At 36.6% G+C, this 24124-nt stretch overlaps 1 protein-coding gene across 1 annotated transcript in view; it reads left to right on the top strand.

Annotated features, from left to right (window-relative positions):
• ST18 (ST18 C2H2C-type zinc finger transcription factor) overlaps positions 1-24124 on the top strand; it is a gene marked incomplete at its 3' end in the record, with an annotated part of 106318 nt that overhangs the window by 59917 nt on the left and 22277 nt on the right. Inside the window, exons 8-11 of the mRNA XM_083359992.1 lie at positions 5-109; positions 2680-2885; positions 6351-6562; positions 20004-20249. Coding sequence (XP_083216118.1) covers positions 5-109; positions 2680-2885; positions 6351-6562; positions 20004-20249 — 769 coding nt within the window. The remainder of the gene's footprint in view (positions 1-4; positions 110-2679; positions 2886-6350; positions 6563-20003; positions 20250-24124) is intronic.

Here is a 24124-nt window from a genome sequence, read left to right as displayed (position 1 = left end):
ATAGTCTTTCTGGATGTCCAATTGCTGCAGCTGAGAAAATGGCAATGTCTCAGGAAAAAAATCAACATGAATCACTCAAAACAGGGCAGTGCCATGATCAGATCCATAGGTAAAACTTTTGAATCATATTTATAGTAGATGCATTCTGGAAAAAGACATTTATAGTTCATGTTATATTCATGCTATAGCTTTTAATGTTCTGAAACATTCAACTTTTCAATTGGCAGTGCAGGTAGAAGTTAATATATTATAAACACCAGCTGCCTGCAATTAGTGCAGGTTCGCATCCCACCAGGCTCAAGGTTGACTCAGCCTTCCATCCTTCCGAGGTAGGTAAAATGAGGACCCAGATTGTTGGGGGCAATTAAGCTGACTTTGTAATAATGCCGCTTGGGGCGTGTATGAAAGCCCTAATAAGCAGGCATATACATAGAATGAAGGCTACTGCTAAGCTTGTAAGCCGCCCTGAGTCTTCGGAGAAGGGCGGGATATAAATGGAATTAAAATAAATAAAATAAATAAATATAAAGTCCTAATGCATCCCCAATCCCCTGAGGATTTTGCTACTGAAATTCAATGGCAATCTGCTGATCTAAGCACCATAATGGCAAAAGTACTTAGATTTATATATCACTTCATAGTGATTTACATTCTTTAAGTCACGGATGTCAAATTCGCCACGTCACATGACGTGTTGTGACATATTGCTACTCTTTTTGCATTGCCGGTAATGGGGTGGGTGTGGCTTTGGTATGATGAAACTAGCCTGTGGGCCGGCAGTTTGATACCCCTGCTAAGTGGTTTACAGAGTCAGCATGTTGCCCCCCGCAATCTGGGTTCTCATTTTACCAACCTCAGAATGATGGAAGGGTGAGTCTGCTGGCAGTCGGCAGAGTTAGCCTGCAATATTGGATTCTAACCACTGTGACACCACATGTTTGCAATGTTTGCATTTACACTCTTTATGTCTTCCTACCTGAAAGAACACCACAACCCACCAATTGACCATGGTCACTATGCAGGGAAATTGGAACTTTATCATTTCACTTATAAATCTATTCATTATTCACTCAAATTCATTATTTATTTATTAGCTTATATTCATTAACCTATGAATATACTGAATACCATTAAATTTCTTATTTTATTACAAAAAGGATAATAAAAATATATGATAATATATTATAATAAAAATATATTAAAATGTACAAAGGAGAAAAAAAACCCTCTCTACTGTTTACATAAGGAAGAACTAGAATAAAAGATGTGTCTTTAGGAGGCACTTATATGTGGCAATAGAAAGCAACCCTCTAATTTCAAAGGAAAGCCTTCCAAAGAATATTTGCTACCACTAAAAAGGCTGGAATGGCTAGAAGATGTCAACTCCCAGTTGAAATCAGCAGTAAGACCGCTCAAGATGATCATAGCAATTGCCCAGATATATATTACAAAAAAAGACATATTGAGATTCTGATTCCACGTTGTTCACATCCACATCCATGTCTTGCCATAACTTTCTTCCAGAATGCTATTTGACATCTTAGATTAGTCCATAACCCTGTGCTTTTGTGGTGATCTTCCATTCAAACACAAAGCAGGTCCAACCCTGCTTAGCTTTTTCAAAATCAGCCAAGGTCATTTAGGAGATGCCATCTGTTGTAACTCAGGGCATTATAAGCCAGTACTAATTGGCATGGTAGCTAATGGTTAGCCAGTGCTGTAGCTTCAGCATATGAATATTGTTAAGTATGGCTAGATGCCCATCCTGAAGACTGCCCTGCATCTGCATCTTCCAGGGCAGAAACAAAGAAGGCCCACATACAGTTCATTTCAGGAATCCAAATGTGAGGTCACCTGCTCATGGACAACAATTATCAAGCTATTCCTCTCCAGAAAAGGGACTGGTCTTTTCCAGAAATATGGACAGCTATGAAGGATTCAGAATGATAGATGGAGTGTAGAAAAAATAAATAAACCAACCCCAATGCTGGCAATGCTAGTGTTGCCATCACCCACACTAAAGAAGAAAGCCAAGAAGGTTTCAAAAGAAACCTTGAAATTTCCTTCCAGAAGTAAAAAAAGAAAAGGCCTTTCTTTCAGGTATCTGGTGGATGCCAGGTTACCTCACAATGTAACTACTGTTATCCATTATTTGATCATGGATAAAGAAATGACCTCATACTGTATGCATTCATCAGGCTAAATTGGGAAGAATAAATTCAACTCAACTCTATCCTCCTAATTTCTCAGAGAAATACCAACCAAAGGTAGGTACGGAGAGCTGTATTTAGGAAGACGTAACTGATGAACCTGTCAAAGCTAGTAACAGGCATGCCTAAACACAAAACCCACTAAATTTGTCTGCCTCAGCTGTGAGGAGTTTTATGGTGAGAAAGATAATTCTATAGACCAACGTTTCTAAAACTTGGCAGCTTTAAGCATGCTGGCTGGAGAATTCTAGGAGTTGAAATCTGCACATCTCTCTATATAAGAAAAGAACTTTAAGAAAAGATATGAACAATATTAGTTTTTGTATCTTACTATTTTGTGTTTCCTAGTTCTAAACATTTAGTGCTAATCTGCATCTCTAAAAAATTACTCTGTTGAGTGTATCTCTGCTGGAGAATGAATCTAATAACAATAGTTATTATTCTGATATTTTATGTCTTCATTATGAAGGACAAACTTGGTGAAACATTTTGAGTTATCTCAGTACAGCTGCCAATCTGCCCAAGTGACCACTTCCTCCGGAACCACTTTTACAAGAGAGCAAGAGAAATATGGGAAAGTACCTTTTGACTATGCTAGCTTTGATGCCCAGGTCTTTGGCAAATGCACAGTGATGCCAACTACACAAGGACAAAAACCCACACAATCCTTTGAATGTAAGTAAGAGACTGACAAAATTACACTGTATTTTTTGTTTCATCTCTCAGGATGTATATACCAAGCAAACCAGCAACTACCATAGTTAAAAGCTTCACTATGGTAAAAATATCTAGTTCCTTCTGAGAAATCATGCATACACACACACGCACACTCTGTGTGCATGTGTGTGTGTGTGTGTGTGTGTGTGTGTGTGTAAAAACAAGAAAAAAGTTAAGGAAATGATTGGTCCATTAGTGGGAGAAAGTGGCAAGAAGGTGACAAGCAACAGGGAGAAAGCAGAACTATTTAACTCATTTTTTTTGCATCTGTCTTTACACAAAGGGGGAAAAAACAGTCCAACCTATCAAAAATAGTGCCATAAAAACACATTAGAAACACAAGTTAAGATAGGCAAAAAAATGGTAAGTGAGCACCTCTCCAGCCTAGATGAGTTCAAATCACCAGGACCAGATGGATTACACCCCAAGGTTCTCAAGGAACTGGCAGATGTGATCTCAGAACCACTGAACTATATTTTTCAAAGTTCCTGGAGCACTGGGGAACTACCAGAGGACTGAAAAAGAGCTGATATAGTTCCCTTCTTCAAAAAAGGAAGAAAAATGGATCCAGGAAATTACAGAACTATCAGCCTGACCTCAATACCTGGAAAGATTCTGGAAAAGATAATCAAACAATGAATCAGCGAACACCTAGAGGCAAACAAAGTCATTACCAAAAGCCAACATGGGTTTGTCAAAAACAAATCTTATAGCATTCTTTGAGCAGGTGACAAAATTAGTGGACCAGAGGAATGCTGTGGATATAATTTACTTGGACTTCAGTAAAGCATTTGATAAAGTAGATCATTTGATAAGATAGAAAAATGTGGATTAGACAGCATCACCACCAGATGTATTCGTAGTTGGCTGACCAGCCATACTCAGCATGTGATCCACAACAGAACTGCATCTACATGGAGGGAAGTATGTAGTGGGGTGCCCCAGGCTCTGTCCTGGGTCCAGTGCTCTTCAACATCAATGATTTGGATGAGGGAATAGATGGGGAACTCATTAAATTTGCAGATGACACCAAGCTGGCAGGAATAACTAACACTCCAGAATACAGGCTTAAGATACAGAAGAATCTTGACAGACTTGAACATTGGGCACTATCTAACAATTCAATGGTGAAAAAAGTAAGGCTCCACATTTAGGCAAGAAAAACCAAATGCACAGGTATAGTATAGTTCAGGGGTAGGCAACCTTGGCTCTTTTATGACTCGTGGACTTCAATTCCCAGAATTCCTGAGCCAGCTGGCTCAGGAATTCTGGGAGTTGAAGTCCATGAGTCATAAAAGAGTCAAGGTTGCCTACCCCTGATATAGGTGGCACTTTGTTCAATAGAAGTAACTGTGAGAGGGATCTCAGAGTACAGGTGGACAATCACTTAAATATGAGCTAGCAGTGTGCTGCAGCTGCCAAAAAAGCCAACACAGTGCTAGGCTGCATTAACAGAGGGATAGAATGAAGATCACGTGAAGTGTTAACACCACTTTACAATGCCTTGGTAAGGCCACACTTGGAATACTGCATCCAGTTTTGGTCACCACAATGTAAAAAAGATGTTGAGACTCTAGAAAGAGCACAGAGAAGAGCAACAAAGATGATTACAGGACTGGAGGCTAAAACATATAAGGAAAGGTTGCTGGAATTGGGTATGTCTAGTTTAATGAAGAGAAGGGTGAGGGGTGACATGATAGCAATGTTCCAATATCTTAGGGTTTGCCATAAAGAAGAGAGAATCAAGCTATTCTCCAAAGCACCTGAAGGCAAGACAAGAAGCAATGGAAGGAAATTAACCAAAGAGAGAAGCAACCTAGAACTGAAGAGAAATTTCCTGACAGAACAATTAATCAGTGGAACAACCTGCCTCCAGAACGTGTGAATGCTCCAACACTGGAAGTTTTTTTAAAAGAGACAGCCATTTGTCTGAAATCGTATAGGGTTTCCTGCCTTAGCAGGGGGTTGGACTAGATGACCTCCAAGATCCTTTCCAACTATGCATATATAGTGCATAGCAAACAATACATTGTTTAGATAAGACTCACACCCAAACCTATATGCAATATCCACTGATTAATGTAAAAAGGTGTAATTATAGAAAACTGATGATCTCTTGCAGAAAGGCTAGCAACATCTAAATTACTAGAATTACACTGTTAAAATAAGTTTATGGCATTTTTATAAGGTCAAAGTGATTGCTCTGATGTTTGTATTGTGATATCCTGTAATCCCTCTATCTGAAGATACTGGTAAACTCTGAGTCACGTACATTTTGAAAACTCATCTTCTAGGGCATTATTAACAATTCCAGTTACTGGGATACAGACAGAGAGACACAATATTGTGTTGTTCCCCATATGAATTGTCATTTTATAAATATCCACTTTAAAATTCTCAGTTAAATGTATAATTATATAGGAACTTAACTGCCAGCACACTCAAGCTATAACTGGAACTCAATTGCACTCTAAGTGGGTGTGCACTTTTGCAGGAAAACGGTGATACATCCCAAGAGATTCAATTCAAGAATGAAAATGAATGCTGCAATGTTGAGTTCAGGCTAAACATCTATAAAATATTAAGAAAACTTTTTATAAAGAGACAAGAGACTGTACCAAAAGTTAGAAATGTCCATGGGGGAAGGCTTCAAAATTTGCTAGATGGCAGGCATAGCATCATAATCAAACTTCCCATCACCCAGTGCGCCCACACAGAGAGGGCCTCCTCAGGGTGCCGTCGGCTAGACAATGTCAGCTGGCAACCCCCAGGGGGAGGGCCTTCTCTGTGGGAGCACCAGCCCTGTGGAACCAACTCCCCCTTGAGCTCCAGATGGCCCCGGATCTCCGGTCCTTTCGCCACGGCCTTAAAACTTTCCTTTTTCATCAGGCTGACCTGGACTGATGACAGGGTTTTTTAAGATGTTTTTTAATTTTTAATTGTTTAGTTTAGCTTATTTATTGGGGCTGTTTATTTAATTTCTTTTAACTTTTGTATTGTTGTTTTTATTGTTGTTAGCCGCGCTGAGTCCTTCGGGAGATAGGGCGGCATATAAGTCCCAAAAATAAATAGATAGATAGATAGATAGATAGATAGATAGATAGATAGATAGATAGATAGATAGATAGATAGATAAACTCCTACAAAGTTTCCTTCACATGGCATGAGAACATTTTAGGAAATGGATTTATAATTGTTGTCCTCTACTGATTTTGGAAGTATCTGAACATTTATATGACAACAATGTCTAATGTTTTAAATCTATTAATTTCTGAAACTTAAAAAAATGTTGAGTTTTGTGTCAAAAGGAGCTTTTATTTCATGCATTGTTTGTCTATTTTACTGTATGAGCTGATTGCCTTTGTCCCTTTAATAGGAGGACAGTTTTGTAGAACTACTTCTAATCAAATCTCTCTTCAACAGCAAAGCATTTTTCAAATCCAGGGAAATTTTCTAATCGGCAGCCTAGTGCTAGCGCCCACACACAGAGTCCTTGCCATGCCAGCTCTTATCGCTATGGTCAATGTAGTGAAGACACCCACATAGCAGCAGCTGCTGCAATTCTGAACCTTTCCACCCACTGCAGGGAAGCTACAGAGATCCTCTCCAGCAAACCACGGAGTCTGTCTGCCAAGGTAGGCATGTCCAGAAACCTGGAGGGTGCGTTAGCTACTGAACTGTGTGAATAAACTGTCTTTCATATTAGTGATTGCACTCAATTGTTCCCCCTTCCTACCCTTGAAAAGAGCAGCATCTTTCTGAGTATTCCTTTGAAAAATGACAGGACTATGTTCTGGAGAGTTGTCATAAATGGCTTCTACATGGAAAAGAACTAGGGAAGGACATGGTGCAAAACTGTTTTAAAAGAGTTTCTTCTCACCTGAAATAAAAGCTACTATAAAATTAATAGAAATGTAAAGAGATTCAAGTTTTGATAAATTGGAGATATATACAGGTTTTGGTGGTTGCTGAAAATATGTAGCTGTAAACTTTTAATTTTAATTAGGCTTTGTTTTCATTGATTATAAGGCAACAGATTTGTTGTTTTTGTTGTTATTGTTGTTACTTAATAAGACACGATTCTCAACCAGGGTCCTCTAGATTTGCTGTACTTCAGCTTTGTTTAGGAGTCTCAGAAATGTTTAACAATGCAGCCTTTCAGGTAGGCAAATTAGGTTGCTTTAGTACCATTCGCTACCAGTCTAGTAGCAAGAACACCATTGGAAATAATGTTGGTACAGTCTTGAATAAACACACTGAGATGGTCCTGTAGACAGATGAACAGGCACAGATCTGCAGAGCTAGGTAGGTTACTTGAAAGTATTATACAGTGACATGTCTTTGCTCTGGAAAAGATAAATTACTATTTCCCAGTCCTTCTACTAAACTTTTAGCCATAGTTCTCAGTCCTGCTATGTGAGCAGCCATTATTCTGGTGCCAGAGGATCTTCTTTAATAAGATTGTTTCCTTCTGGCAAATCATTTTTATAGCATATCAAAATATGGAAAATCAAGTGAAGCTCACAGATGTTCAACAAGAATATTTTGCTTTGCCTTTTCCAACAACCAGTGAAGCTGAGAGTCTTATTTTCCAAGCCCAATTATCCAGGCAATTTCTTTTTGAGGTACAGAATTTCTAACAAGTTTTAGCTGGAGCCACAGTTTTATTTATTACCTTGTATCAAGAAAGTATTCTAGTACTTGTTATGACAATCCCTACTTTCATCCCACTGTGTGGAAAGAGGCTGATACCAGAGGCAATATTAAACTGCTGCCCCTACCTTTGGCTGACCTTAGAAACAGACTGTTCTTGCCAAAGAACAGTAATAGAGGGACCGTTGTTAATATATATATATTTTCAGTTTTACACCTGCTTTGCATTTGCCAAAGAAGGGAATGTGATTGAAGCAACTCCTAGTCACAACTGGAGCACATAGTAAGAATAATGGCTATACAAAAAAGTTTTTAATATGCAGTTAAAAATATAATGTGTTGTCCTCTGCCAGTTTTTACTTTTGCCAAACTTCCAGCAGGGAAAAATGACAACCAGGGTTACAGAAGGGCCAACAGAATTAGTTTTTGGCAAAAGCAAAGCAAAGCAAGGTTGAAAGAGATGGATTTGCCAGAATCAAAGATATTCTTTTTATTTTGTTTAAATAAAGATCCCCTTTAGAGAAATTAAGATTTTAAACAGGTTAATATACATTATGGTATTTTTTTTGTTGCTTATGCTATCCACTTTCCTCAAGAATGAGAATAAAGAATAATGTGATCCAAAACTTTTTCTAAAACTGCATGGTTTTAGTTTGGTGTGATAATCACTCTGATTTTCACTCTTGTCTCCAAACAATATTTACAATTTATTTTTTAATTGTGCATACAATTTTCTCAGAAGGTATTGTTATTAAATTTAAAATAATATCAGGCAGGGAATCTGAAATTCTGTAGCTCCCTCTCCATTGCACTGGGAACATTTTCTGTGAAATAAAGAATGAAAAATGAATTTGTGAACTAGCTTTCCCCTCCAATTTCTTTGCAGACAAAAAATTCTAATCAAATAGCCCATAACTCACCAAAAGAATGATAAGGGGAAAATGCCTCAATAGGCCACATACTTCTAAAAGTCTACTTTAGTCTTGGGGTGGGGTGGGGGGAATGAAAGAAAACCAAGCAAAATCATTTAGATTGTTTATTATGCTTTTCTATTGTATATTGTCTGTTCACCATCATCTAATAAAATATTATCTTCATGTGGAAAATTACATGGGGAAAAATGATTATTCACTTTCAAACTTAACCTCAAGAATGAAAATAAATTTAATGAGGCTTATATAATAAATCATCTTTCAATGGAAAAAATATGTTTTGATTAACCTATCAAAACAATTAACTAAAACATTCTAAAGTTGAACTGAGATCTTTAATTTGTTTTTATAACATATATTTTAAGGGATTTTTTTTTGTATTTCCATGTTAAGAAAGAATAGAAGTGATCTATAATCAAATTGCATATTTATTTAAAAACACAGATCTCCATAACTTAGTTTTCGCTATGAAATAAAAGCAAGGAAAAAATCAACACACAGTAGTAACATCAATGAAATGCGACATATTTAAAAGCATAGTTATGAATTCCTGCAAAGAATTCTCTGGATCAGTTTGAATAACAAAATAAATTAAACCAGATTGTTCTGCACTAAGTGCAGAAGATAGGGAATTTTTCTAGCATTGATTTTAATGGTCCCAATACATTTAAATAACTGCAAATGATTCAATATAAAAATTTTATATTCTAGGCACCACAGTAGAATATGAGCTTGAATCACCTGTATTTATCCAGATTTAAGGAAACTGATTATTTAGTTTGTATTAGAGGGTGTTTTGAAAATGATTTAGAAAATGGTGACACTCTTAACTTTTCTTCTACTTAAATTCTTGTGAAATATGCCTGTTGTGATATCACTTCTTCCTACAGTTTTCTCTGATTTGATCTCATACCTTATGTAATTGCCATTCAAAGAATGAACACATGCAGTATATTCTATCTTTATCTTTTTAAGGTGTTTTGCCAAGAAATCTATTTAATGTTTGGGTGTTCCCCCCACCAGGTTTAGACAGAGTGGCATATGTGTACTCTATCTTGAAAGAAAACACAACAGGAAAATAAACAGCATGAAATATTTAGCAGACAAGCATATCTGATGTCTCTCAATTATTCCTGGTGCTGAAACTGGTGAATAGATAACAAAACAGAATCCAGGAATCTGGATTGTGGTATTAAGGATATATTTAAGTCAGGAATACCATTGCAGTTGATACATTTAAAGCTATTACACCACAGTATAAATGCTAAGCATAATAATTTATTTTAATATATTTGAAAACTAGTGCTTATTGATTTTTTTTAATCCACAGATTTTTAATTAAATGGAATAGCATGAGCTGTTAGGCATTTACAGGTCCACTAAATGAATTTTGAGTAAATTTACTTGGTTAAATTTCTCTCCTATTTTTAATTTATTTTCCTCATATTTTATTCCATCCAATGGCAGGACTTCTTTGGGGTGGTATCTGTTCTATAGGTTCCGATCCTTTGCAATACTTATTTCTTACATTTTAAATAGTTTAAATAACAATTTTGGAAGCAGATTTCTATCCAGACAAATAAAGCCAACATTCCCATTCATCAGTTGGTGGCAAACAAATTCATAAAATATTCTGAACTTTTGAAGAGTAAATGCAAAGAATTGAATCCAAATTCTTTTCATTAATGCCTATACCTATCTCAGGAGAGAGATGGTGGCATACAGAATGTGTGCATTAATTTGAAAGCCATCATGATTTAGTGGTTAAGCTACTTTATATTTTTAAAGGTTTTTAAATTTGTTTTTCTTTCATATAATTTTGTATGAGAGAGAGAGACAGAGACAGAGAGAGAGAGAAAGCATATTTGACTTATTATTGACTCCTAGCAACTTCGAGGACTGGTCCCTTCAATTTTCTTGGCAATATTCTAAAAGCAATTGCCTCCTTCCTAGGGCTGATAGAGAGTGACTGATCAAGGTCATCTAACTAGCCTAAGGCAGAACTAGAACTCACAGTCTTCTGCTTTCTAGCCTGGTTTCTTTAACCACTATACCAAACTGACTGTTTTTGTTTATAAAATTATGCACTTGAATAACTATTTACTATATATATACATATATATATATATATATATATATATATATATATATATATATATATATATATATATATATTTATTTGTTTTTATAAACCGCCCTTCTCCCGAGGGACTCAGGGCGGTGTACAGAATAAGATAGGCATACAGAATGAACCGTAATGAAAAACAAACAATAGTAAAATACAAACTGGGACCCCAATAAGAGCTATCAGGCCAGGCCGGACTGCTGGAACAGGTAAGTTTTTAATTCTCGCCGGAAGGTGCGGAGGTCGGGGGCCATCCGGATTTCGGTTGGCAAGCTGTTCCAGAGGGCTGGCGCACCCACTGAGAATGCCCTCCCCCTGGGGGCCACCAGCCGACATTCCTTGAGCGGTGGCACCCTGAGGAGGCCCTCTCTGTGGGAGCGCACAGGGCGGTGGGGCGCTGACATTGGCAGAAGGTGCTCCCGCAGGTAGTCCGGACCCATGCCATGTAGGGCTTTGTATGTCATTGTCAGCACCTTGAACTTCACACGGAAGGCAACTGGAAGCCAGTGCAGCGCACGGAGGAGAGGTGTGATATGGGAGTATCGGGAGGCTCCCAAGAGTGTCCGCGCCGCTGCACTTTGCACCAGTTGAAGCTTCCGAGTGGATCTCAAGGGCAGCCCCAAGTAGAGAGCGTTACAGTAGTCTAGGTGAGAGGTCACAAGAGCATGGGTGACTGTACGTAAGGCATCCAGGTCCAGATAAGGCCGTAATTGGCGAACTAGTCGAACCCGGGAGAAGGCCCCCTTGGTCACAGCTCCTATGTGATCTTCCAGGGAGAGCTGCGAGTCAAGGAGGACACCCAGGTTGCGGGCCCTATCAACAGGGGGTAGTAACTCGTCCCCGATGTTAAGGGATGGGATGTTCTGAGTATCCTGGCTAGCCGGTACGTACAGCCATTCAGTCTTGTCCGGGTTCAGTTGAAGCCTGTTCCTCCCCATCCATTCCCGGACCGCTTTCAGGCAGCGGGACATCACGTCGAGGGCATCACTGATGTTGTTTGGAGTTGAGATGAAAAGCTGGGTGTCATCAGCATACTGATGGTACCCTACTCCAAAGCTGCGAATGATCTCGCCCAGCGGTTTCATGTAGATGTTGAACAGGAGAGGCGAGAGGACCGACCCCTGAGGTACTCCGCAAGCGAGAGGCCTCGGGGTCGACCTCTGTCCTCCTGCCAACACCGACTGCGAGCGACCCTGGAGAAAGGAGGAGAACCAGCGCAGAACCGTGCCTCCCACTCCCAGTCCCCTGAGGCGTCGCAGCAAGATACCATGGTCGATGGTATCGAAAGCCGCCGAGAGGTCTAATAAGACTAGGACAGAGGAATGGCCCCTGTCCCGGGCTCTCCAGAGATCATTTATCAGAGCGACCAATGCCGTCTCCGTGCTGTACCCCGGCCTGAAGCCCGATTGGTACGGGTCTAGATAAACCGCTTCATCCAGGATCTGAGGGAGTTGGTGCGCCACCACGCTCTCAACAAATTGCTAATAAAGAACTAGGGAGGCTGATATGGCCATTTCAAACTTATTTTGTTCTCGTCAGTCAGTCATACCCTTTATCTGAGATTCGAACCTGGGCTAATTATATATTAGGCAGTTGTTTTAACCCCTAGGCCACAGGCTCTTTCTCTCTTTACTAGCTAGGAAGCAAGGGAGATATATGTGTTAAGTATTTGTCAAGTCTTTTGAATACCTTGCTGGTTAAATCTTCTTTCCTGTTTCAGCCTAGCCCAAGGCTATCCGCAGGCTATAGTCACAACTTACGACAGTTCATTATTTGTGTAAATTATTCAAATTGCTAATAAAGAATTAGGGAGGCTGATATGGCCATTTTGAACTTATTTTGTTCTCATCAGTCATATATATATATATATATATATATATATATATATATATATATATATATATATATATATATATATATATATGCTTGTTAACTATTTAGATTACCTTGCTAGGCCCTAAACATGGGACAAATCTTTATTTCCTGTTTCAGCCTAACCTGAAGGCCATCGACAGGCAGTAGTGACAACAGTGACAGCTCATATTTGTGTATTTTTTTTAGATTGCTAAGATATCTATCTATCTATCTATCTTCCAGGGTGACTTATTATTACATTTATTTTTGTCATTGTTATGATTCTGATTTCAGTGATTTTGAAATAAACAGATCTTGGCTATCAAACAGCAAAAAAATACTAATAAAATCTCACATTTTGTTTACAGTATTTTTTAATTTGTATCCTGATTTTCATTATTTTTGCAAATAACTCAAGGCAACAAACATATCCAACATAACTTCCTCCTTCTACTTGTCCCACAATACCAGCCTTGTGAAGTGAGTTGCACTGAGAGAGAGTGCCTGGTCCAAGGTCATCCAGCTGACTTTCATGGCTAAGGTGGGGTAGAACTCACAGTCTCCTGGTTTCTAGCCTGGTTTCTTAACCACTGGACCAAAGTGCTTTATATATTTGTTTATTTGCATTTACTTTATATGAATGATCTGAAGCTTTACAGAAAATCAGAAATCAAAATTTAGTCATTGATAAATATTGTAAGTATGTTTAGCACAGATATAGCAGTGGAATTTGGCCTAGAGAAATGTGCTAAAGTAGCGATAAATCCGAGTGAAATGATGAATAATGGAATTTAAATACTGAATGACCAAACCACCAGGATGAAGCTTACAAGTATCTGGGCATTTTACAGCTGGATAACATCAAAACATGGACAAGTTAAAATGTGATTAATAAAGAATACATCAAAAAAGTGAGGAAATGGTTAAAGACAAAACTGAACAGTCGAAACAGTGGAAACACCATCAAAACCAGGAATTCCTGAGCCATACTTGTGATATGATACATTGCTGGAATTATTAACTGCCCAGAAGCTCATTTGGACAGTATGGACTGAAAAACAAGAAATTGATGATTATTCACTATGTATAATATTCCTGTAATGGTACTAATAAATTATACCCATCCTGCAGAAATGAAGGCAGAGGCTTATTTCAAGTCAAACAAACTGTCAAAGAAGAAAAGCCTGCATTGGATGATTATATAAAAGATGGCCAAGAACAAGCACTAATGCAAGTTAAAAATTGGAACTTACTTAAATGTACAAGAAATAAAGCATGAACATTGAAATAATGTAATAAAAAACAAGAATGAAATACCAGCAAGGAGAAACATTACATGGTAAATTTCTAGAAAAGATGAAAGGGAAAATGGATAAAGATAAAACCTGGCAATGGCTTACAACCGGAACATTAAAAAAGCAACTGAATGCTTAATTTTGACTGCTCAAGAGCAAGCTATTTGAACTAATGCAATCAAGGCCAGAACTGAAAAAAAATCATCAAATGATTCAAAGTGCAGATTGAACAAAGAAACAGAAGAAACAGCAGATCATATACTCGTTTTGAGTAAGAAAATCACACTACATAGTACTGTCACCAGAACGCTTTTTTAGTCCTTATAATGTGAAACATGACACACAAATAGAATAATGAATTCTTGGATTAGACATATTTTAAATGTGGTGTTACAAGACACATTTTTGTAGGAGTTTGTACTGGAAAAAAGTAGTTTCCTGCAATAATAGTCTGAAATGTGATAGGACCATTGGCATATATTGTTTTAAAAGAGATAGACAGCATGTAACCCAATGACTGGAAATTATTATGACCCAAGAAGAATCTCCATATTCATTGCATTATACCTCTGGTACTTTATTTCTGATGGAGGGAAACAAAAATATTGCTGATGAAATGCAATTGCTGATAGTACAGAAGCAAGAAATTGGTTCTGCTTGATTCTTCTTGTAAATTGTGTTGAAACATTAGAAGCTTACTGTGGAAATAGGATACCAGACTAGGCAAGTCCTTGACTTAATTTAGCATAATTCTTATGTGTGCCATGAGATTTGTGTTTCACACTGAGATTATAGGATTGACTAGATTTAAGAATATTCATGATCTTTTAGATTATCAGCTGCATTAGTATTGGGATCCCCAGATATTATTCTCTATAATTCCCATCATACCATGTCTAATATTGAAGGATGATGGGGATTGTAAACCAGTAATAACTGATGTGTCTTAAACTTGGTAACCACTGCCGCAGTTAATCTTCCTTATTCTGAACATGTTGGGGTTTGGTTGTTTTACGACTATATGACTTCAGAATAACAGTCAGGTAACATTCTTAACCAGAACAGGTAAAGCTAGCTGACACATTTGCACAATTTACTAAGTAGCTTAGTTAGTGTTAATCTTGGGCAGATGTTTTTGGTTGTTTCTTTGTTTATGACCCAGAACGCTGGTTGGGGAATCCACAAATTTTAAAATTGCCAAGTTTGATATATATTATAGTATTTTTTTTCAATTCTATTATTATTTTATTCCAAAAAAAGTTAAAATACAAAATACAAATACAAAACTTAAATTTTTTAAAAAAACTAAGAAAAAAAATACAAAACAGACATTTAAAAAGTGCATTAAAAAAAGGAAAAACACTAACACATGTGCATATATTATCCCCCCTAGTTGAATACTGACTAATATGTTACAACAATATTAGTTTCCCATCCCTTGAAAAAAAAAACAAATCTTTAAACTAATAAATTTATTTGCAAGTTATTAACCTGTCATCTATATACTATATTAATGACATAATAATTAACAAGAAGAATAGTAATAAAAAAGGCAAGATTAAGGTTTCAAAACCTTCTGTTAACAAACTTATTGTAATCAACACATTAAAAAATTACTGTGACATTTTATCAATCCCAAATCATACCAAAAGATAACAGTGATTCGTCCTGGATCAATTTCCATGTTTGTTTCTTAATACCATCTCTTATCAATGATTTATATGATAAAGTAATATGTTAAACAAGGTGAAGTATGTTGTGTGAATGCAGCCAATACCTAGAACAGTCACCTGTTCTGTCAACCATTCTGCCTATCAAATCCTAGCATGACAGAGAAATGTCTTTGCCTAGCCATTTCCCTGAGATGTTGGTTTTCTATGCAACCAATTTATTGATTGGGGAGAAATCAAAGAGTTGTCCCATGTGGATTTTGTTTCCAAAGTATCTTCCAGAGCTATTTAAGCACATCTTGCATATTTTGGCAAGATGAAAATAAAAAGTACTATAAAACCAGACTTTCTTATTCTTTGAATAAGTGTCCATCCTCTTCTAGTAATTTACGTTTAAAATGTTTTGACAATATGATCAAAAGATTAATTCGTGAAGCAGAAAGATGAATTCCATAGTAGTATTCCTTTGGCATTTGGTATGACTGTAGAAAATGTTAGATGAAAAGTATCACATTATAAATAGTCAAGAGGTAAAATGGGATCCATTTTTCTACAAACCCAAGACCCATTTTTCCATTTGATCACTCTGTTCAACTATGAGCTCACTTATATTCCAACTGTCCTTTTTTTTTTGCAAATGCACAACTTTCTGATCATAATTAAATTTGTGTTCACCAATGTTTACACATCAGAACCCTAGCTGCTGTATTAATTTTATTTACTTGAAAAGATTTATAAAGCAACTCATCTTCTGGCACACAGCTCAACAATAATGATAAAAACACAAACAATAAAATGATAAATGTTAAAAACAAAGAAAAAAATCAAGAATGTTCACATCTCTGGATATGAATTGTCTTCCAACCAGGCCTTTTTGGTTCAATTAAATACGGCTTGGTTCCCAATCGTCAGATGTGTTTCCTAACATATTTGGATTTGTGTTTTAATTTGAGAAGACTTTGACTGTTTTATGGAATTTATTTGCTGTTGTCTCTGCCTTCCCTATAGCTGGTATTTTATTTAGTGACAGAAAATCTGCACTATTTATGGATTTTTTTCCCCACTATAAAACTACTGCAGCCCTATCACATGGCATCTTCTCCTAAGCCATCTGTCACAGAGGTCTGGCATTTTATGTGAATGTTGGTCAGGCAGACTTAACCCAAGATTTTTTATTATGAAAAATGTTTGCAACTACAATATTTAGTATTTTATTAAACTTGATTACTTTGTAGCTCTCTTTCATGGCTGCACTTATATATCAACTATGAAGCCAAAAAAACACAAGGGTAATTATGGTAATGCAGCCTGGAAAGTTCAGCTGGCAGTGATACAGTTAATATCTTGGATTTTTGTAAGTAAGAGTTATTAATGCTGATATAAAACTGTATTTGATTTTATACAGATGGCATAAGATGTGGTTACTAAGTTATTATCCGGGATAAGCTGTACTGGCAAATTCAGGGTTTAAAACTATCACAGGAGATTAAATTATTTACTAAAAAGGGACTGAAAGATATAGTGAAAGCATCTTACCATGAACATATTATAAGTATATTTACTTCCCATAAATATAATGAAGTATATCTCTCTTAAAATGAGGGATTAAAATGTGACCATTGTCGTAGAAGAGTTTCTCGTTTGTACACAGAGAAGTAATTGGCCCAATTGTTTTCAGCTTTTTCCAAGGAAAGCAAGAAAACTGATATTTCAAAAACCTTATGCAAGTATCATGAAAACTTTACATTTTCTGGATAATTTTCTAACATTATATGAGCAACATACTCTAAAAGCAGCTATATCAAAATAGTTTATTCTTTTATAACTTTTTTCAGGATTTATTCTATTTGGTTGTCTTTGTCTTTGTCTTAGTAACCAACATACTGAATTCGTGTCCAAGCATTTATGGTGGAGCAACTAATCATACAGCAGATACATTTATCAGTCAGGATTTATAATAAAACTTTTTATAAGAATAATTCAATAATATTCTAGTCACTAAAGCAGTAGCTGATCTGATTTGGCAACATGTGGTTCATAGGTTAAGGAAGATAACCACCAAGCAGCCAACTAATCATACCTGAGAAGTAGTTTCACATATTTATTTATTTAAAGTATGGCATATCATACATGGATTTGCAATATATATTAACGTTTCAGCTAGATTAAAAAAACCACAACAAAATATGAGTGTTAAAAAAGATCTATATTCAGATATCAAAGTCTGGGTTATCTAACCATTGAAGCTTCATTTATATGAAGGAAAAAAACAGATACTGGACCAGTATATGCCCTGTATTTTTTTTCCTCACTTCCTATACTTTCCTACTACCTAGATGAAATTCAGGATAACTCAGTAAAAGAGTTTAGCATTGGATTCTGTCAAGACTTGAATGTCAAGGTTTATTGAGATAATTTGGGATAAATTGTGAAGTACATGAGATAGAATGTATCCCTCTAGCCTGCTTGGTCCCAATTAAAGCATTCCCATAGTGCATTTGGCCAATTTGTTGCTCCATATTTACAACCAGGTTGTGCTGGGAGGGAGAACAAAAATTACACTGAATGACAAGGCTTCCTCTTGAGATCAGACCACCAATACAGCCTCTTTGGAGGGTTGCAAACATCTTGGAAGGAGATGTTTATTTTGTCATTTGCTTTCCTTGTTATTTCCCGTTGCATGGTGATATTTCATGAGCTGCTTTGGATGTCTATTTTATATTTTATTGAAAAGATTATTGAGAGAATTTTTCTACTCTCAACATAACATATTTGTGAAGGACATCATCATTTCTTTCCATTATCCCTTCCCTTTAAGTTAAGCACCTTAAACTTGTCCCCAAACACCTTCAACCTACCAGTGTAAAATTTGCTAGGAATACTCTTCCCTGAAATCCCATTTTACTATAAATGTCGTGATATTATGATTTAGAATTTAAATGCTACCAAATTTTCTTAAAGCATAACAACATAAGGCATTGTAGCTCAAAAACCTTTGCAAAGATTCTTATAAAAGTGGAATCTTACAACTTTCTTATAAACTTTCCTGAAAATATGGCTGTTGTGGTACATACTTTGTGTTCCTGATACTAGATTATGGGAGGGTTGAATTTTGTTTTTTTCTGAATAAGTTTTGGATCCAGAATGTGAGTATAATAATCCAGCCCTCTGATTGGATTTAACAATTTCTGAATACCATAGTAACCTAACCATTTTCCGTTTTGCAATGTTTTATAAAGGGAATATATAAAGCAAAAGCACTGTTCCATTTCTCATTCATCCATCTTTAAACAAAAGTTATCTCTCTCCTGGAATCTCCTTTCTCAACTCTACAACTTTACAATTTGTACTTTAATTTGTATTGCATTGATTTTGTTTTGTCATAGAATTAATAGTTGTTCCCCAGATGTTGATTGTTTTCTTTTTGTATTAATTTATTAAAACCTAGTTTAGTGCTTAGTGCCAAAAATCTATTTAAAAATATGGTGGCAATTGCATTGCTCCTAAATTTGGGTAATATAGTTCCTGAGGCTACCTTGCTGACAAAAAAGATGCAGGAATGATAGAGTTCATTTGCTATAGGTTGAGTACCCCTGAATTAGAGAGTAAACTGAAATTCTCTATTCTTCCTCTGTACCAAAGGATGCTGAGATAAATGCAAGGGACAGCAATTCTAGCTGGTTTAGCATATAGTGTTGTCTCAAACCTGGAGATGTATTATATTTTAACTCCCCCAACTTCTTGGTCAATAGGGCCTAAAGGAAATTGTGGCATTTAGCTCACACATCTAGGAAAGCATCAGGTTAAAAATCCTATTTGAATCTTTGTAGGTCAAAATTTTTCAATAGTTCAGTTACGATACTTTTGTAGATAGCAAACATGCATAAGGTATCGTATGGAAAAATACACATAATTTGGCCATAAGGCAAGCTACAGAGCAACAAGAATAATTTATATCTGATTTTGTTCTTCATAATGTCCAATGAGATATTATATTTAAAAGAGGAGTACCACCACATTTATTACGATAATCCTTTAACATGATCTTATAATTCAGAGTGCACTTTAGATCAAGTGAGATTGTAGCTCCTATGTAAAGGACAAATGTTTTTGCATTTCTTTACCCTCCTCTAATGCAAATGTACTATCTGTAGTATGTGGGGGAAGGAAGGAATAAAAAAAATAAGATTGATAAGCAATGAATTTATGCTTTGATCCGAAAGGGATCATAATTATTTGCAAATAAAAGGAGCAAGATTTAAATTTTAAACATATCCTCTGATTTAGTATATACAGTTTACATTTAGGAAGCCCCTTCTCCAATTCTGCTTGTAATATAGAAGTATTCAAACGCAGAAAGAGCATTATTGAAGTATCACTTAAGTCTGCCTAAGAATTAAATATTAATGGGTGTAAACTGTAAAGCTGGTTTTAGATTTAGACATATTTAAATAATAAGAGGCATTTTCACTTATCCCTTAAAAGCTCCACATGTCTTAGGGTACCTCTGCAAACAGCTCTTTAAACGTTTCTCTCTTATGTTTCAGGGAACTGAAATAGAAGTAGATGAAAATGGCACTTTGGATCTGAGCATGAAAAAGAACCGAAGTCAAGAAAATATTGGTTCTCTAAGTTCCTTCAGTGCAAGTGTCCCCACTCCTTCCTCCTCCCCCCTCAAATCAGGCAGCATTCTGGTTAATGCCACTTTCTACCAAGCTTTGAATGAAAAAGAAGGTTGGGATACACCAATCAATTATAGCAAGAGCCAAGGCAAAAAAGAGGAAGAGAAAGAGGTATTTTGTTTTATTTTACTTGACAATACCCAGGGGTGTAGTTTTGGACAGTTTATTTTCTAATGCATAATTTGACTTAATGGCAGATATTCCTGCATCTCTAAATATCAACAAATGCAATTCAGCTAGAAGTTGGTTACTGTCTTAAGGACTGATCAAGGTTATTTCTGCCTATATGATGCTGGCAGAAAGAGGTATTTAGAATGATGTGCCATTAACTGTTATGTCATGTTCATTTCTGATAGTATGGTGGTATTCCTAGAAAATTCAGATTTTGGCTGCCAGATTTTTATGAGAATGAAGAGAAAACATTCAACTCTCTACACCAGGGGTGTCAAATTCAATTTCATTGAGGGCCACATCAGCATTGTGGTTGCCCTCGGGGGGCCGGGTGGGTATGGCCAGGGTGGGCGTGGCTAGAGTTCGTATGGCCTACTGGGTGGGCATGGCCAGCTCTACATCGTTCACATCAAGGGTGCCTATGGGGGCCTGGGCAGGAGTGGGACAGATCTGGGGGTCTCTGGCAGAAGGAGGGTCTCTGGGCCAGGGCCAAGGCAGCGGGGGCCGTTCCCTCACTGTTTCCAGGATGGCCACATGAAAGCACTTCCCGGGCTGGATCCGGCCCCCAGCTATCTGTACTTTTAAAATATTGCTGATGGCTGAAAGGGTTGTAGTTTAGCATCTGAAAAACCATGTCAGTAAGTTCTTTACCTATTTTAGGAAGGCAGATATGCATTCCTCAATATTTTTAAGCAGGAGGCCATGTCTAAAGTTTAGAGAGCATGTTGTGAGTTTCTTTAAAATGGCTGCTACATGACAATTTGTTCATCTGCACAAACACACAAATACACATAAATGGGAATGCTTCTTCTCTGATTTAGTCATGCTAAGACACTCTCTACATTTGTTTTTTTTTAAAGATAAATATGTTTCCAAACAAAGCAGTCATCCTCTATTTTATTTTCTAAGAATGTTTATGAGCCCTGTGTAGAATGCTATAGCATTCTTGTAGAGACAGATAATGCTTTAGAGTGGTGTCCTGTTTTGCAGCATGTTAAATCTCTGGTTAATTTTGTTCTTAAAAGCTATGTCTAAAAAAGCTCCTGACCAGTCTTTAGGAAGACATTTATGGGCACATTTATCTGTTCTTACTGCTTTCTGTTTTGTTGATATTCACCATATAGAAGCCAAAACCCATCTACATCTAATATTTATTATATTTAATAAATATAAAGCCATCCTACCAGTATATAACAGAATAATAATCTTCAAACAGAGAGTTGACCAATCCTAAGTCAAATAAAATGGAGCAACAATTAAGGTGGAAAGAGGTATGCAAATCAAAGATACTAGATATCCATGTACTGTTCTCTAACATCTATATTTTCAGCCCCGTTTTGACCCTGGAAATTACCCAGGTTTGGTGTAGGAATACAGCAGATATGTGAAGATTCAATACAGCTTGACTGTGTACCTCTTTGAATTTGAAATCTCAATTGCCAGAAACATATAAATCATATAAAAATTGACCCTTGGACAGTGATCATCAAAGAAATCAATCAAGCACTTAAAATACAACCCATATCTCATTTGCTCCTCTGTATTCTTCATCATGGCATTCCCAAAACATCAACATGCATATTAGTATAGTGTATCAATTTGGTTTACAATAGAAGCTGAACAGGAAACAAAAATGCAGCTGTGGACTGATACTCTCCTTTACATAAATAAGACAAATATTTACATAAAGGGAATCATCATTTGAAACAGATACTGTACTAAATTATAATTTAAACCCTGATGATTTCCTTGATTTTTGTTATGCCCTTTTCATTTATATGTTTATTGACTGTTGATAGTACATTTCTTGTTTGTTTTCTCCCTTCCCCCAACTTTTTGCCCATGTTTTCTATACGAATGTTGTTGCCAGAATTAAGCAAAGTAGAGTATTATTTAAACCTACTCTTATGATGAATAATCAGCATCAGATTTTTATAATGCGAGTTGAATGACACTTAGATAAATTAACAGGAATCAGCACTGTTTATTCAGATTTATCTTTGTGTACAACATAAGAACAGTGCATGTATAATGACTGCCAGGTGGAGACCATATTAATTACATGAAAATTAGTGCAGAAAGTAGGAGATTTATTTCCATGTCATTGCAATCTTGCATTGCAAAGAAGGATTGCAGTTGTGTAGGAAGAGCCATCACCCCAATCTCTGACTTGCTGTAGTTAAACAGCTGCTTTAAATCTTTACAATAAGTATTCTGTGTTTTAATTCAATGAAACACATAAGAACAGAATGGTACAATTTGAGGCAGCAGTAGAAGAGAATATTTGTAGCTCAGGAATGGACTGTGGGGTTTGGGGTACTTTCTGAGCTTGGTGGTTTTCTTGCAGACATTTTATTAACAAACTAGGTCCTTGGCATGCGTGCCACTGGTGGCATGCAGAGCCCTCTCTGTCAGCATGTGTGCCATCACCCCAGTCCTAGGCCTTCAGCTGGGTTTTATAAAACCTTTTCGCTTTAGGCCTCTGCTGCCATGTGCAAAAAAAAGGTTCAATCAATCAATCAATTTCAACTTCTCATAGTGGAAAAAAAAAGATCTCACAAAGTTGGAATTGACTGATTGAACTTTTTAGTCCCACCCAGTCTTCCGTTACCACTGCAGCCACACCCACCCAATGGGCCACATCCACCCAGTTGGCCACGCCATGCAATGGGCCACATCCACCCAATGGGCCACGCCCACCCAGCACACAATGATACATAAGTGGGTTTTGGGTTGCAGTTTGGGCACTCGGTCTCTGAAAGGTTCGCCATCACTGAACTAGGTAATATCATCAGTGCTAAAGAAATGTCTGCAAGAAAACCACCAAGTTCAAAGAGCACCAACAACCCCACAATTTGAAGTCATAGGACCTCGAGTGGCTCTCCTAGCCTTAGGAAGGAAAACAAAATTAAATTGTTGTGTCTCTACCCTACCTTTTCTAGTTCTGACTCTGAGAGCCATTGACCATCTGTTTGTTTTTGATAAAAAAAAATATGTCAAAAAAATTATTCATCCCCATCCCATAGTAAAATTACAAGTAATATTGAAAAATGATTGGACTGATTTTGGACCAGATCAAAGAACCTCATAACCTATCGTTGAAAGAAGGCTATGATTTCTCAAATGCAACTAAAGACTTACAAAGTATACATAGAGCTATTCAAGTAGATTTCAACTATGCTGGATTTTTATGAATCAAACAGAACATATCTGAACACATCAAACTTAAATGGAACCATTACTTGAAAGAAACCTGCCAAGGAATTATAGTTTGAACACCTCAGTTTAAAAGCCATGCCAATTATTTTGTATCAAAGATTTTTTATTAAAAGCAAAAGAATATGTAATATTTACACAATATTTTTTATTGTTAGCACTGCAGCTATCTGTCTGGAAGTATTCTTGCTCTTACGTCAATAAATCCACTCTTACAAAGCAACTTTATTTTATGTAGTCCAATTTTTACTTTGTTTTATTTATTTCACTTAATTTTATTTTATTTTGTCTTCTTACTAGAAAAGTATGCTAATTATAAGAGTAGGTTATTTTCCTTGTTGAAGGAGATGAAAGGCCAGATGGCAATCGTTTTCTTTAAGACTCCCCTGGGAAAATACAAGTGTTACATAAGAACATTCTTCATGATATTAGCGGGTAGAATAACATCTCAAGGAGGACCAGGCAGAAGAGCAAAAAAGACCCCCAAAGAGAAAGAAGGAAGCTCTGTGGAAATAGTGAGTTCTTAGAAACATAAAAAAAAATCAAGAGAGGCTTATGTCTCAGAGCTGAACAATCACTCTGAAGATACAGACATGAAG

This window comes from Vipera ursinii (assembly GCF_947247035.1).
Source record: "Vipera ursinii genome assembly, chromosome: 3".
In the NCBI taxonomy this organism is placed as follows: Eukaryota; Metazoa; Chordata; class Lepidosauria; order Squamata; family Viperidae; genus Vipera; species Vipera ursinii.
This window is presented reverse-complemented; position numbering and strand designations above follow the sequence as displayed.